We start from the raw sequence: 15,647 nt of genomic DNA, 5'->3' as shown, positions 1-15,647 counted from the left end.
GGAATTACTTTTTAAAAAATGAGCAAGTAATTTAAAACTATAAAAATATAAAGAAATTAACATAAATATGATGCAGTTCTGTGGTAATGGAATTACAGCGACAGCAAAATCTGGCCATATTTTACTTTACCATTAACTTGTTCCAATTGTAATTGTGCTACCTCATAATTACCCATTAAAGATTATCTCATGTATTGTTTAAAAGTACTGTCAGATGAGTGGAATTTTCCAAACTAAATAAAGTAATAATAATTAAAAAAAAAAGGCTTCAACAGTGTTACAGTCCTCTTTGGGTTCTCCATCAGGATATAAAAACCACCAATCCTCCCCCACCATTGCCAACGCAAACATGCTATCACCACCTGTCGAGCTGCTTCCTGTCCAAACCAGTCCCGTCTCACCTCCTCAGTCCCCCTCAGACATCCATCACCCTGCACATACGTCTGTGACCGGTCTGAAAAGTGCAAATCCAGCAGGGAGTCTCCAGCGAGATGCATCAGTACGTCAGGGTCAAGACTCTTCTTTGATATGTGACCAGTACCCGGTTAACCTGGTTTCTTCCTCCACCTCTCCTCGCTCTGGGTCCGGAGCACAGGTGGCCTCTTCTCCTTCGTCGAGTCGGTTAGAATGGTCTCAGCGCTGGCCTGTTCTGCCCCCGATCTCTCCAGTCAGAGGTGAGAAATAAACTCTGACCTTCACGTAGCGCCCTGGTTCTTTCTGATCCACAGTCCCACAGCCTGGTTGTGCTGGAGAATCCACCCACAGGCAGACACAAAGGCATATATATAGAGAGAAATAAAGGCAATGGTACACACAAAGGTTTCTTTTATTGTGGAGATCTCGGGTAGAATGGAGAGTATTTAATGAAAAGCTGGTACCATTTGATTCCCAACAATAGAAGTCGGGGTTTCTACTCCATGTGCTGGGCTTCCTGGGTTTGGCTTTTTCTATTCTGTGGGCTCTAAGAGGGCAACGTGTAGCCGCCAGTCATAAATCCACACTGACCACCGCTTGCTGACGACACAACACTGAGGAGGGCTGCCATAATATAGAATACCTTTGCGGCTTTCTGCGGCCGCTAATTTACCATTTCGAATGGGGATAAAAGACGAGGCCACTGACATCTGACTTCTCTGGGAACTTTATGAAAGAAAGCAAACAGTGTGGTAATTGTGTCAGGATTTTCTCTCTTTTTAAATCCAGAGTCATCTACAGTTCTCTGTGGTCAAGTTCCGTCGGGGGTCCGTGCGGCATCACAAAACGCTGTTTCCTTCAGGGCAGACACAGAACAAGTGTCAGCTTCTTTTATTTCACTGCAGATGGAAGCAGTTCATGTTCAGTGTGGCCGGGGCGAAGCACACAAGGCTAAAGCAGGATAATCCTGACCAGGATAGTATTTTCTAGCAATGGCATTGGTATGGATACCAACCAGATTAAACCAGATTCACAATGAAACCTGTTTCTGCAATCAGGCCCTCACAGACCCCTGTAGTGGCGCGCCAAGAGATGCTAACAACCTGAACTGAGGATGTCACCAGAATCTGATAATAGATGAACAGATTCAGAAATAACAACTCCATAAAGTGTTTTTTCAGTGCAAAAGAAATGCATAATTCTGATCAGGGCCGTAATCCTAGATTAGCCAAACCTTGCCTCGTGCACATGAACAACAGTTTGGCAAAACTTTCACAAACCTCAGTGATAAAATAAAGGTTTTTAAGAATGTAATCAGATGTTATCTGCTACGTGTTTCAGCCTGGTCCGCCGCCTTGAGACCTCTTGACTTCAAAGGTCTGTTTCTCTGGACAGAAAAATTCAGTTTTATGCTCATAAAATTTTAAATGTATCCAGAATTTGCTGTGACAGATGCAGGATCGGGACTCAGCCATCATCAGATAAGAAGCCCAGGAGGCCGCTTTTTGGGTCTTTTTTGGGACCAACTGGTTGCACAAATTGATGTAGAACCTGTTGTGTGGGCCGCCAGAAGAGGAAGTACTGCTGGCCCACCATCAGAGGGCGCCCTGCCTGAAGTGCGGGCTTCAGGCACGAGAGGGCGCTGCCGCCTCCAGGAACAAGCTGTGGTGACAGCTGTCACTCATCATCCATGACAGCTCACTAATCATCTACTCACATCTGGAATAAAAGCAGGAAGACACCTCCACCACATTGCTGAGATATCTTCTTCTTCAAGAGGTAATATCCTGGGGGAGTGGCTATGGCACGGAGCTGAGCGGTCGCATTTTTCGAGCTCTCCATAGCAATCGGCTAAGCTAAAGTATCCTGAGTTAGAAGTGAAGGCTCTTCTTTATTAAATTAAAGTGTATCTGTATCTAAGACATGTCGGCCAAAACGCCAAAAACTACCATGGGCCACCAGAAAAAGGGTCAGAATAAGACCGACCGTCTTGAAGAAGTAGGGGAAGATGCTAACAAGCTAACCGCTATCGTGCAGACTCCTGGAGCGGAGGGGATTTTAGAAGCAATTGCAGCTCTGAAAAACGATTTTGGCTCAAAAGTTGACGGAGTTCTGACAGCAATTAACGGAATCAAGTCAGACTTTAAAGAGTTTTCATGCAGACTGGAACAAGCAGAGGATCGTATTGGTGATATAGAGGACAATATGGCTGGTGAGAAAACTAAAATTGCGATGCTGGAGAAACAGGTGTCTGAGCTTACCTCTAAAGTGGATGACCTAGAAAACAGGAGCCGTCGTTCAAATCTGAGGCTAGTGAATCTCCCAGAAAAAGTTGAAAAGGGAAATGCAGCTGCTTTTTTGGAAAAGTGGCTTCTCAAAGTCCTGGAACCCGAGACCTTCCCTGCCCCGCTGGTTATCGAAAGGGCGCATAGACTGCCAGGTGCTCCACAATCCTCCGCTCCGCGAGTCATGATAATTAAGTTTTTAAACTTTGGCGACAAAATCCGAGTCATGCAAGCGGCAAGAAAGAAGGGCAAGATCGTGTACGAAGGCCACCAGGTCATGTTCTTTCAAGACATCTCCACCGAGCTGCACAAGAAAAGAAAGCGTTTCGATGACGTGAAACAACGACTACGGGACCTAAAAGTGGACTACGGCATAATTTACCCCGCCAAGCTCAGGCTTTTCCACGAAGGGAAAACACGCATCTTTGCTGATCCTGCAGGTGTGCAGACGTTCATCAAAGATCTGGAGACAGAGCAGGCTGGCCACGATTAGCACGATTACACAGGGATGACCACGGTCAGGGTCTGAACTTTTCAAAAGCAGCAGCCGGCGTGGAACTTTAACTCTTTTTCATCTATCAAGAAAGGTACTGTCTGTGTCCTGTGCATGATGATGCTCTCCCAGGCTAATGTGGTTTTAATCCCACACACCAGATACGTGTGTAAATATAGTTTAATTTGCCTGCTTATTGTATTAAGCCGTTTGTGGGCGGAGGTTTGTTAATTGTGCGATTCGTCAGTTCATAACTGCTCCTCATTGTTTGTGGATCAGTCGAGTGTCTGGTTAGCTCTTAATGTTACGGGGGAGGATATGCCGTCTCATTTGGGGAGACAGAGCTGGGAATATTTTAGGGGTTATTAATATAAATTTTATTTCGAAGTGTGGAATAACGACATGCAATCCTTTTTTAAGAATGAGATCACAGTTTAACTCACTCCTTCCTATTCACATGGGACCTGGTTGAAAATATTTATACTTGATTTTATGGTATATGTCTTTTAATGCAAATTTGAAGTTTACATCCTGGAATGTTAGAGGCATGGTGGAACTGGCTAAAATGAAGCAGGTACTTAGTAGGGTCAAACAAATTAATTCATCAGTTGTATATCTCCAAGAAACCCATTTACTGTCAGATGAAGTGATAAAGATAAAAAGGAGATGGTCAGGACAAGTAATTTCAGCCTCCTATTTATCACACACTCATGGGGTAATGATACTGATTCATAAATCTGTACCGTTTAAAGTGGACAATGTCATTCGTGATATTGGTGGTAGGTATTTGATTGTCCAAGGTACACTGATAGAAGAGAAGATAAATATGATTAACATATATGCCCCGAACAATGACAATCCAAAATTCTTTGAAAATTTATTTCTATTAGTTTCTTCTCTTCCAGGGAAGGTTCTTATAGCAGGCGATTTCAATTGCACTTTGGACCCTAAATTGGACCGGTCAACTGGGGTGGACTCCTCCCATACACAAAGTAGGAAGAAGCTGTTACAGTACATAAAGGATTTGAACTTGTGTGACCCCTGGAGGAGGTTAAACTCAGATAAGCTAGAATTGTCTTGCTACTCTTTTAGATTTAAGTCATACTCACGGATAGATTATTTTCTAATTTCCAACTCTATGTTCTCCTCCGTGATTAAATGTAACTATAACAGCATACTACTGTCAGACCACTCTCCTACTTCACTTCTGTATAGGGCCCAAGGAGTTGTTAAAGGCACTCTTAGATGGAGATTTCATCCCAGATGGCTCTCCGATTCAAATTTCCTGCAATTCTTAGAGACACAAATTGACTTGTTCTTTATTACAAATACGGATGAGACTTCCGCTATTGTCAGATGGGAGACATTTAAGGCATACATCCGAGGTATGATTATTTCCTATACCAGTTCAAATACAAAGAAATATAAATTGAAAATGAATGAGCTTGACCATAAAATTAGACAACTGGAGAGAGAGACCTTTTTGGATGACTCCACAAAAATAAAACAAGAATTAAGGCTACTTAAAGCCCAATATGAGGAATTATCTACATTGAAAGCAGAAAACAGTTAATTAGGCTCAAACAGAGTTACTATGATCAAGGTGAAAAACCCGGGAGATTGTTGTCCTGGAGAATAAAGAAATTGGATGCAGACAGGGCAATTACCGCAATTCAAACTCAGAGTGGAACAATAACAACAGACCCTCAGGAAATTAATGATACCTTTTCCATTTATTATAAAGTGTTATATACAGCTGAATCCTCAGAAAATTTGGATACACAAACTGAATTCCTGAACGATCTTTATATCCCTTCCATACCAGATGACTTTAAAGGGCATATGGATAAGAAACTAGATGCTCCAGAAATTGTTGATGCTATTAATAATATGAGGGGAGGTAGAGCTGCAGGCCCCGATGCTCTCCCTATTGATATTTAAAGATAAACTCATTGAACCTCTTTTAGCTCTGTATGAGGAGTCCTTCCAACAGGGTCGTCTCCCGGATTCCCTGAGAAATGCGCTGATAACACTCATTTTGAAACCCAATAAGTCCCCTACCAACTGCGCTTCATATAGGCCCATTTCACTGCTTAATACAGACGCCAAGATTATTGCTAAAGTAATAGCTAGACGACTGGAACCGGTGCTCCCAACTGTCATCAACCCAGATCAGAATGGTTTTGTGAAAAACCGTCAAGCCTTTCACAATGTCAGAAGGGTGCTGAACTTGATACATGCGAGGGAGGGAACCCCTGACACCGCCATTCTGTCCTTAGATGCTGAAAAAGCATTTGATAGAGTGGAGTGGAGTTACTTATTTGATGTGTTATCCCGTTTTGGGATTGGCAATTACCTCAGAAAATGGATCGAGACGCTTTATACCGACCCAACGGTAGAGGTCTCCACCAATTACATAATATCACCCCCTTTCAAACTCACAAGAGGTACCCGTCAGGGGTGCCCTCTTTCGCCATTGCTATTTGTTTTGGCAATGGAACCGTTTGCGATAGCGGTGAGGTCACACCCCCTAATTTCAGGTATAAAAGTATCGGACACTGAACATCGCATTGTAATGTATGCTGATGACACCCTCTTACTTCTAACAGACCTAAATCAATCAATTCTTAATCTGACTAATTTAATTGACGCATTTGGGAAATTTTCAGGCTTTAAAGTAAATGAAACAAAATCCTCCATGTTTTTGAACAAACAGGAGCAGATAAATTCAGTAATAAAACACCCTTTCAATAATGCAATAAATGGATTTAAATATCTGGGTATTACTATCACCCCAACCATTAAAGATTTAGTAACCTGTAACTATGATTCTGTGATCTCCACAGTAACTGAATCCATGAATAGTTGGTCAACATTGCCAGTCTCTTTATTGGGGCGTATAAACGTAATCAAGATGAATATACTACCAAAGTTTTTATATCTATTTCAATCGGTCCCTTTACCCCCTCCATCACAGTTCTTCTCTAAAATGAAACAACTATTTACAAAGTTTATTTGGAATAACAGAAGGGCAAGGTTGAGAATGTCACTTCTTTACCTGCCATATGAGAGAGGAGGGTTACAATTACCCAATTTACAATGGTATTTCTGGGCTGCTGCAATACACTGGTTCTCGCCTGAACCTTACCTACCTTGGGTACAACTTGAAAGTACTTGCACAAAAGGCCTGCGACTTGACACTTATTTGTACTCTGCCTCTGTCAAAAAATTGAATCGGCTTACTGATAACCCTTTTGTGAGGAACACAATTAACATCTGGCACAATGTGCAATCACTTCTTGATGAATCCACTATGTTTTCAGGCTTCTCACCAATATGGGGGAATGATAACTTCATTCCTGGCAGAAAAGACCAAGGTTTTAAAATGTGGGCAACAAAGGGCATTTGCAAAGTTATGGATCTATACAAAGAAGGTAAATTAGTTTCATTTGAAGAAATCAGAAATGAATATAATATTCCTCAGACACACCTGTTTAAATACCTACAGCTACGAAGTTTTGTTTATGCACGGATGCACTCTTATACACAGCCCCCTTTGTCCCTGCTAGAAAACATAGCAGTGAACAATCGTTCTGGCAAGGGTCAAATATCCTTACTCTATAATATACTGGTGACAAATCATAAAGACTCTGCTGAACACAGGAAAATTCAATGGGCAACTGACTTGAAAATAGACCTCTCAGAGGAGGATTGGAGAGAGGTGTGTTCAAAGGCTTAACTTCTAACACTAAATACCCACCTTAGTGATTCAATATAATTGGATTATGAGAACTTATATTACTCCAGATAAATTGACTAAGATGAATCCAAATATTCCTGATACCTGTGTTAAATGCAATGTTGAAAAGGGCACTTTACTTCACTGCTTATGGGACTGTCCTGAGATACAAAATTTCTGGAATGAAGTTCTAAACTGCATTTCTCAGATGACCTGGAATCCAGTACCCGACTGTCCTGCACTCTGTATTCTTAATTTATATCCAAAGGACTGTATGCTAAACAGCAAAGAGAAGAAACTCACGGACTTATGTTTAGCACAGGCTAGACGTTTGATCTCTCTTTGCTGGAAAGACAGGAGACCTTCTGTTGGTCGTTGGCTGAAAGAAGTATTGTCATGCCTTGTCCTCGAAAAGTTAACATATACACTAAAAAAGAAATCGGCCAAATTTAAAGAGATCTGGAATCCCTTTCTTGCATTTTTAGAGAACTGTGAAGTTGAAGAAACTCTGGAAACTTAAAGGTGACATGTCCCTAACTGTTGATACCTTAAATGTGACATTAAGCTGTGCATGATGATGTAATGTCGTTATCCACTTATTTATTTATTTTCTTTCATTTTATTTATTGATTTTTAAGTTACCTTTGGGGTGGGGGGAGTGGAATATTTTATAGTTTTATAGTTTGGTTGGTATATGCCTTGTTCAGTGTATTAAATACTGTTTTTGTAGTTGTTGTAAGCTGTTAAACTCAAACATATGTTTCTAAAAAAAAAAAAAGAGGTAATATCCTCAGCCGTTGTGTTACAATATTATTTGTATATTGTGAGTGTTTGCAGGAGTACCGGTACCTCTGTCGGTGGAAGCTGAGAGAGCGCTAGAAGGCACTCTTTTCCCCTGAGGAATCACTACAGTACTCTGCAAGTTATAGAGTGAGAGGTGGAATTCCCATCAGGATTGTTACTGGGTGTTCACACACCCACCCTTGACTGTCTTTGCTTTCTGCCAGCAGTATCAGATCCGACACGCCGTGACGATGGCCACCTGGGGACTTCGGGACTTGGCGGCTCCAGTATCCCTCGAGTTCGGTGGCAGTGGAAATCGTGTGGTTCCAGTTCGTCTCCAGACGGGCGTCTCCTATCGTTGAGCCTGCCCACACGACACCTTTATTAATTGACTTGTCTACATTCTGTAATCTGCTGTTTGGTTGTGACATTCACAACAGTAAAGTGTTCTAATTTAACTCCTTCCATTGTCTGTTCATTTACGCCCCCTGTTGTGGGTCCGTGTCACTACACTTTCCCAACAGAACCACAACAATTCAGAATGATTTTATGTCCACTCTGTCTGGGAATGCCTTGGCATCTTCCTGAATGGAGTCATGAGGCCCCTGGACAGAGATGTTTGGCGATGCTAATATCTTTGAAGGCAGTTGAAGGTCCAAGTCTTTAGTGTCCTGGTGCTTGTAACTTTGTGCAACAGTTGGATGTCCTTTCTACTCAGTCTCTTTGAAGGATCCTTGGGTACCTTTGGAATGACTCAAATGCCACTGGCATTGTGAGGGAACATTAGCTATAACAACTTGGCCATGTGTTGCACTTCTCGGGGCACGATCCAGCACACAGGTCCATCGACGTTGAGAACCCCTGCAGCTGGAAAAAGCCAAGGGGGCACCCATCTGTTGTGCATTCGGCAGATAGATGGTTACTTTTGGGAGGTGGAGATGGACCACTTGTCTACCTGGGTAGTTTCCATGTAAGACGCAAGGTGGTTTTGTAGTGTGGTGGATCCTGCAATGTGCAGCACCCAGCACATGCTGCCAGACCTGACCTGCTTTGGAAAGGCACATCTGGGCTGCCTTGTTGTATTGGTTGCCACAATGACACGGCCCTGGAAAGACGGTGGAGGAAGGATGGACCCCAACTATCCAATACGCTTGTATGTTCTTAGGGTCTAAGTTGGTTTAAATTGGTTTTCAAGAGACAAATGTCTATTTCCGCTGCTGGGAGTCTCAGTTGTCCAGCATTTTCTCACATCCCCATTCCAGACCTCCAACCATCCAAAGGGCGACCGATATCCGACTTCTGTTGGGCAACGTATCCTCTGTCTCACTGTCTTTGACAATAACGAGAGGCCTAGGTCCAGTCTACTTGAGGCCTTTCAGCCCAGGACTGCAGCCAGGCACAGAGAGTGCCTTGTCCGTCTCAAGCCCACTAACCCCCCCCCCCCCCCCCCCCCCCCCATGGCCACCCTTAACCTCCCCGAAAAACTCGCCCTGCCTCAGTAGCCCACGCTGGCTGACAGCTGAGTTGACAGCAGCCATATGCTTTGAAGTGTCAAGTCAAGTCCTTCCATTGTGTTTGTGAGTAAACGGCTGAGGCGCTAAAGTGTGCTGATGTGTGCGGTTCTTCACGTACTTAACGGGGGGAATGCGGCTTCGTTTGTACGTTTATACTCCACATGAAGGAGCGGAGTTTGTCTTTTTACTTTTCCAGCTTTTGTATATATTATCCTTTTGTCTGGGCTGAGCTGTTCTGTATTTTTAATGTGAGAAAAGCTTCTTTCAGCACCACCACAAAACACGGCTCCCACTGAAACTGTTTCACCCACTAATCCTCTGGTTCCCAAACCAGCCAGGAGTGAAACAGGGTTTTTTTTTTTTATGCTTTCATGTTAGAGGTGTAAGTTGCAGTTAGTTTAACACTTTATATTTTTTTATGCGTTCTGAAGTCATTAGTGCATCAGGATCAAAGATTCTTTGTCTTTCTGACCACATGAAAGAACGAAATGACCTTCCCAGGTCTCTCTGGTCATAATGATCATTAATAATAAACAGAAAAAAATACTTCATGAATAGAGCTTGAAAATAATAAAACAATTAGGTAATAAACTAACATGCAGTAAACAGTGTCGGCATCATGACCAAGAGTATTACAGCAAACCCCAACCAGTTTAGCACTGAGTTACAGAGCTGTCCTTTGAAAACTGTGGGAATGGGCCTCATATAAGGAAGGACATGGAAGTATAAAAAAAAAAATTAAAATCCCACACCATATAAATACACCTCAGTTATCAAGCGAGCAGTACAAATATGATCTGTCTGTTCCTTTGGTGATGACCCATGGTCACACACATACAATCATGAAATGACACGAATGAGAAGCAGTGTGCTCTGATGTCCACATCTACTGGTCAGGTCTGTCCAGTTGCCCCGAGCGTGTTCTGCCCGACATTCGTGTCTTGTGGACAGCGCGCTACAGCACAGACGCCACGTCATGTGGAACAGAGCTCACGTGGGTGATGTGACAGTCAGATCGCCCACTGCGTGTTCTGATCTGACGGTCTGTTTCAACGTGGCAGGCTGTCAATGTCTCTCTTTGTGCTCGCTCGCTCACTGCAACTTGTCGCTACAGCAATATGTTTTTATTTGTCTACGTAAATACAGCAATCAGGCACATCAAAGTTGTTAGTCCATAACTGTCCAAACACAGTGTTGTGTAGCTGGAATGTCCAGAATGACAGCTCACCACAGCTGCTTCTGTCGGAAGCCACGCCTCCCGTGAGTGGAGTGCACACACCAGCGTGTCAGTGTGTGTGTTTGCAAAGTCACATGCGTGAGGAACAAATTTCACTACGAGTACGACAGTGATTGTCTGCAGTCTGTTGTCGTGCCAAGAGTGCGACTGGCCACACGTTTTCTAAGTGCCATGCGAGCAGTGTTAGATGTTCATGCATGTCACCTGGAATTTGGCCGACACCTGCCGCGAGAGGGTGTGATGGGTTCACACAGCGCACACTCTGTCTTTCAGGTGCTTGTGTGTGGAAATAGTTGTAGCAACAGGTGGACGAGGCATTAGATGCAGAGATGATTCTACACGTTTTGTGTGCAATTCTTGCTTTGTGCACACTTCAAACTTTGTACTATGTGTGAAGCGGACCTAACCAAGAACATTATGTTGGAAGGATGAGTCAAGTGATTTTCACCAAAATTTGTGCAAATGCTGGGTACAGCTCAGATCTGCAAAAGGGGCAAAAAAAAGTCTGTTAAGGAGCAAGATTTTAAAAAATAATCTTGATTTTAGGGATGAGTCATTTAGAGGGACTGAGACAATAATATAAAAATTATTTCACAACACTGAAAGGTAATGATGCTGATGATTATAGTTATTATTATTATTGTTGTTTATGTAGCAATTTCAGGTGTACATACAAAGTGCTGCACTTACTGACACAAACCTGATGGTGCTATAATCCCTTATTAATGCATTCACCCCTTCATATATATATATATATATATATATATTATAGTCAAACTTTACTAATTTTCAGCTGCTGACAATGAAAACGATTTCAGTTTCAATTTATTTATATAGCGCCAAATCACAACAAAGTTACCTCAAGGTGCCTCACACAACTAAGGTCTAACCTTGCCAACCCCCAGAGCAAGAACACAGGCGACAGTGGTAAGAAAAAAACTCCCTCTGATGATTTGAGGAAGAAACATCAAGCAGACCAGACTCAAAGGGGTGACCCTCTGCTTGGGCCATGATACAGACACAACTGACAAAACGAATACACAGGAAATTTTGGGAGTCCATGCTGATGCACAGGATGGAAGGCCTGCAGAAACAGACACCACACCCATCTCTGGATGCAGCTGCACCTCAAACAGAGAGAAAAAAACAGAATCAGGCATCAGAAAGACAACAAATACTGTATAATTTGTCAGCATTAAACAAGAAAAACAAGAAATACTAAGGTGATCACCGGCCACTAGCCATAAGCTTCACTAAAAAACCCAGAATTTAGATATAGTTGAGGCCGCGGCACGCTCCAATTACTAATAAATGAATTAAAAGAGTAAAAAGCGTAAAACAAAACTGTACCAGTATGCTAGCCATATGAAAAGGAAAATAAGTGCGTCTTAAGTCTGGACTTGAAAGTCTCCACAGAATCTAACTGTTTTATTGACGCAGGGAGATCATTCCACAGAACAGGGGCACGATAAGAGAAAGCTCTGTGACCCGCAGACTTCTTATTCACCTTAGGGACACAAAGTAGTCCTGCACCCTGAGAACACAGAGCCCGGGCAGGTACATAGGGTTTAATTAGGTGAGCTAAGTAGGGAGGTGCCAGTCCGTGAACAATTTTATAGACTAGTAGCAGAACCTTAAAATCTGATCTCACAGGGACAGGAAGCCAGTGAAGAGATGCCAAAATGGGTGTCATGTGGTCAAACTTTCTGCTTCCTGTCAAAACTCTGACAGCAGCATTTTGAACCAGTTGGAGAGCCCTAATGCTGGACTGTGGTAAACCAGAAAATAGGACATTGCAGTAGTCCAATCTAGAAGAGACAAATGCATGAATCAGGGTCTCAGCATCAGCCATAGACAGGATTTTAATTCCATGATCAATATCACATTTTATTTATCCATCCATCCATTTTCTTCCGCTTTATCCAGAGTCGGGTCGCGGGGGCAGCAGCTCAAGTAAAGCCGCCCAGACAGACAATTTCTAAAATTTGTTGACCAGTGTCATACTTCATATTCCTGCATCCTAAGGAAGCTGTGTTAGTTTAGGACTCCGTATTCATCCCATCATGGCTCTAATCCCACTCAAAGTGCTCATTATCGTCAAACCAAACCTGTCTGTGGTGCTGCAGGATGCTCGGACACATCAGCATCACCGCTGAGCCGCACTCGCTCCCAAATGTTTGATGAGCTGGATGACGTCGCCCCTCAGACGGCTTCCTGTCCGTCTGTGGCCCTGCAGTCAGACGCTTCAGGTTGCCACCTGTCACAGGTATATATATAGTAGTGTTCAGAATAATAGTAGTGCTATGTGACTAAAAAGATTAATCCAGGTTTTGAGTGTATTTCTTATTGTTACGTGGGAAACAAGGTACCAGTAGATTCAGTAGATTCTCACAAATCCAACAAGACCAAGCATTCATGATATGTACACTCTTAAGGCTATGACATTGGGCTATTAGTAAAAAAAAAGTAGAAAAGGGGGTGTTCACAATAATAGCATCTGCTGTTGACGCTACAAACTCAAAACTATTATGTTCAAACTGCTTTTTTAGCAATCCTGTGAATCACTAAACTAGTATTTAGTTGTATAACTACAGTTTTTCATGATTTCTTCACATCGCTGAGGCATTAATTTGTTGGTTTGGATCGAAGATTTTGCTGGTTTACTAGTGTGCTTGGGGTCATTGTCTTGTTTCAAGGGCATGTCCTCTTCAGCATAAGGCAACATGACCTCTTCAAGTATTCTGACATATCCAAATTGATCCATGATACCTGGTATGCGATATATAGGCCCAACACCATAGTAGGAGAAACATGCCCATATCATGATGCTTGCACCACCATGCTTCACTGTGAACTGTGGCTTGAATTCAGAGTTTGGGGGTCGTCTCACAAACTGTCTGCGGCCCTTGGACCCAAAAAGAACAATTTTACTCTCATCAGTCCACAAAATATTCCTCCATTTCTCTTAAGGCCAGTTGATGTGTTCTTTGACAAATTGTAACCTCTTCTGCACGTCTTTTATTTAACAGAGGGACTTTGCGGGGGATTCTTGCAAATAAATTAGCTTCACACAGGCATCTTCTAACTGTCACAGCACTTACAGGTAACTCCAGACTGTCTTTGATCATCCTGGAGCTGATCAATGGGTGAGCCTTTGCCATTCTGGTTATTCTTCTACCCATTTTGATGATTGTTTTCCGTTTTCTTCCACGTTTTTTTTTTTTTTTTTTGTCCATTTTAAAGCATTGGAGATCATTGTAGATGAACAGCCTATAATTTTTTGCACCTGCGTAGAAGTTTTCCCCTCTCCAATCAACTTTTTAATCAAACTACGCTGTTCTTCTGAACAATGTCTTGAACGTCCCATTTTCCTCAGGCTTTCAAAGAGAAAAGCATGTTCAACAGGTGCTGGTTTCATCCTTAAATAGGGGACACCTGATTCACATCTGTTTGTTCCACAAAATTGACAAACTCACTGACTGAATGCCACACTACTATTATTGTGAACACCCCCTTTTCTACTTTTTTTACTAATAGCCCAATTTCATAGCCTTAAGAGTGTACATATCATGAATGCTTGGTCTTGTTGGATTTGTGAGAATCTACTGAATCTACTGGTACCTTGTTTCCCATGTAACAATAAGAAATATACTCAAAACCTGGATTAATCTTTTTAGTCACATAGCACTACTATTATTCTGAACACTACTATATACACACACACACACAGTGATGGGGTTTGATGGTGCAGAAACTGGAAGGATCAGCAGCACAGACAGCGTGCACGGCTTCCTTTGTGCATCTTCCTGAACATATACGGGTGTTTTTGGTGTGTTGTTGCTGAGCCCTCACAGCCTGCGTCGGCCACAGAGGCGGAGTCAGAGTGCTGCGTGTCTGCTTTAGATAACGTGTTAATAGGTGTTTCGTCCTGGAGGTGGATCAGCAAGCTGTGGAGAGATTTATTAGCCACTGAGCACTTCCTCCACCTCCCGTATAGCCCGCTAATCCTTCACAAGGTGTTTAACCTGCTTCCTTAACCTGAACCGCTGTCTGACCTCAGTGACCTCTGCCCCAAGGATGTTGAAGGGACAAGGCAGCTGCTGCCACAGCGGACTGAATCTGATCACAAGCTGACTTATAAAAGCATTTAACTTTGTATATAATCTAAAGTTGTTGCAAACTGCAATGTGGAAAATTTAAATACATTTTTTGGCATAAATGGCTCAATGGCAGACCGAGGTAGGATCTTCAGAAAGACAACAACAAAACTGGGAGAAAAATGTAGATTCATAGGCTTTGGAAAAAAAAATGTATAACCTGTAAAATGCAGTGGATACATTGTTTACATGACTCAAAACTAATAAGGGCATAAAATGAGGATAAATGTATTAAACTTTGGTTCATTTTGATGCACCGGGTTTTTTGTCTGTCACCTTGACCTGGTTAAACCTCCACGTAAGTCTGTGCAAAGGATTTTGTATGAATTTCACCACGAAAAAAACCCGAAAGTATACGGAGTCAGTGAGATGACTCAGAATGAGACACGCTTCTCTTCTAAATTGTATTAAATTAGTGAGAAAAAGATTTTTTCCATTACAATGGTTAAGTCCACACAACTCCAAAGAAAGGATTTTATACTGACTGTAGCTGAAGCAGATGCTGTTTCCTTCTACTTTGTTGAAATTAGATGTGACATGAAATTAGCTTTTATGTTTGTTTTTTTACTTTCCACAGCCTAGATTGGGTGGCCATCAAAGCCAACGTCAGGTGGTGGGAGCCACCATAGCCTGGGTCTGGTGGTGGGAGCCATCAAAGCCAAGGTCAGGCGGTGGGAGCCACCATAGCCTGGGTGTGGTGGTGGGAGCCATCAAAGCCAACATCAGGCGGTGGGAGCCACCATAGCCTGGGTCTGGTGGTGGGAGCCATCAAAGCCAAGGTCAGGGGGTGGGAGCCACCATAGCTTGGGTCTGGTGGTGGGAGCCATCAAAGCCAAGGTCAGGCGGTGGTAGCCACCATAGCCTGGGTGTGGTGGTGGGAGCCATCAAAGCCAAGGTCAGGCGGTGGGGGCCACCATAGCCTGGGTCTAGTGGTGGGAGCCATCATAGCCAAGGTCAGGCGGTGGGAGCCACCATAGCCTGGGTGTGGTGGTGGGAGCCACCATAGCCAAGGTCAGGCGGTGGGA

At 42.9% G+C, this 15,647-nt stretch overlaps 1 protein-coding gene across 1 annotated transcript; it reads left to right on the top strand.

Annotated features, from left to right (window-relative positions):
• Positions 1-309: 309 nt before the first annotated feature.
• Positions 310-15,367, top strand: LOC117504435. Its single transcript, XM_034163909.1, has 3 exons — positions 310-674; positions 12,592-12,731; positions 15,200-15,367. Exons 1-3 carry the CDS (start codon positions 350-352, stop codon positions 15,365-15,367), a joined length of 633 nt encoding a protein of 210 aa, XP_034019800.1. The 5' UTR covers positions 310-349.
• The last annotated feature ends 280 nt before the right edge of the window (positions 15,368-15,647 follow it).

This window comes from Thalassophryne amazonica, chromosome 22 (genome assembly GCF_902500255.1).
Source record: "Thalassophryne amazonica chromosome 22, fThaAma1.1, whole genome shotgun sequence".
In the NCBI taxonomy this organism is placed as follows: Eukaryota; Metazoa; Chordata; class Actinopteri; order Batrachoidiformes; family Batrachoididae; genus Thalassophryne; species Thalassophryne amazonica.
The sequence above is the reverse complement of the archived record's forward strand: the minus strand, read 5'-3'. Positions and strand labels throughout refer to the sequence as shown.

What these genes read in the sequence shown, in the direction of transcription:
- LOC117504435 (XM_034163909.1), top strand. Translation starts at nt 350, where the DNA reads ATGCTATCACCACCTGTCGAGCTGCTTCCTGTCCAAACCAGTCCCGTC. An exon ending in CCCGATCTCTCCAGTCAGAG is followed by an intron (nt 675 to 12,591) that starts GTGAGAAATAAA and finishes GTGGTGCTGCAG; the next exon opens with GATGCTCGGACACATCAGCA. An exon ending in CAGGTTGCCACCTGTCACAG is followed by an intron (nt 12,732 to 15,199) that starts GTATATATATAG and finishes TACTTTCCACAG; the next exon opens with CCTAGATTGGGTGGCCATCA.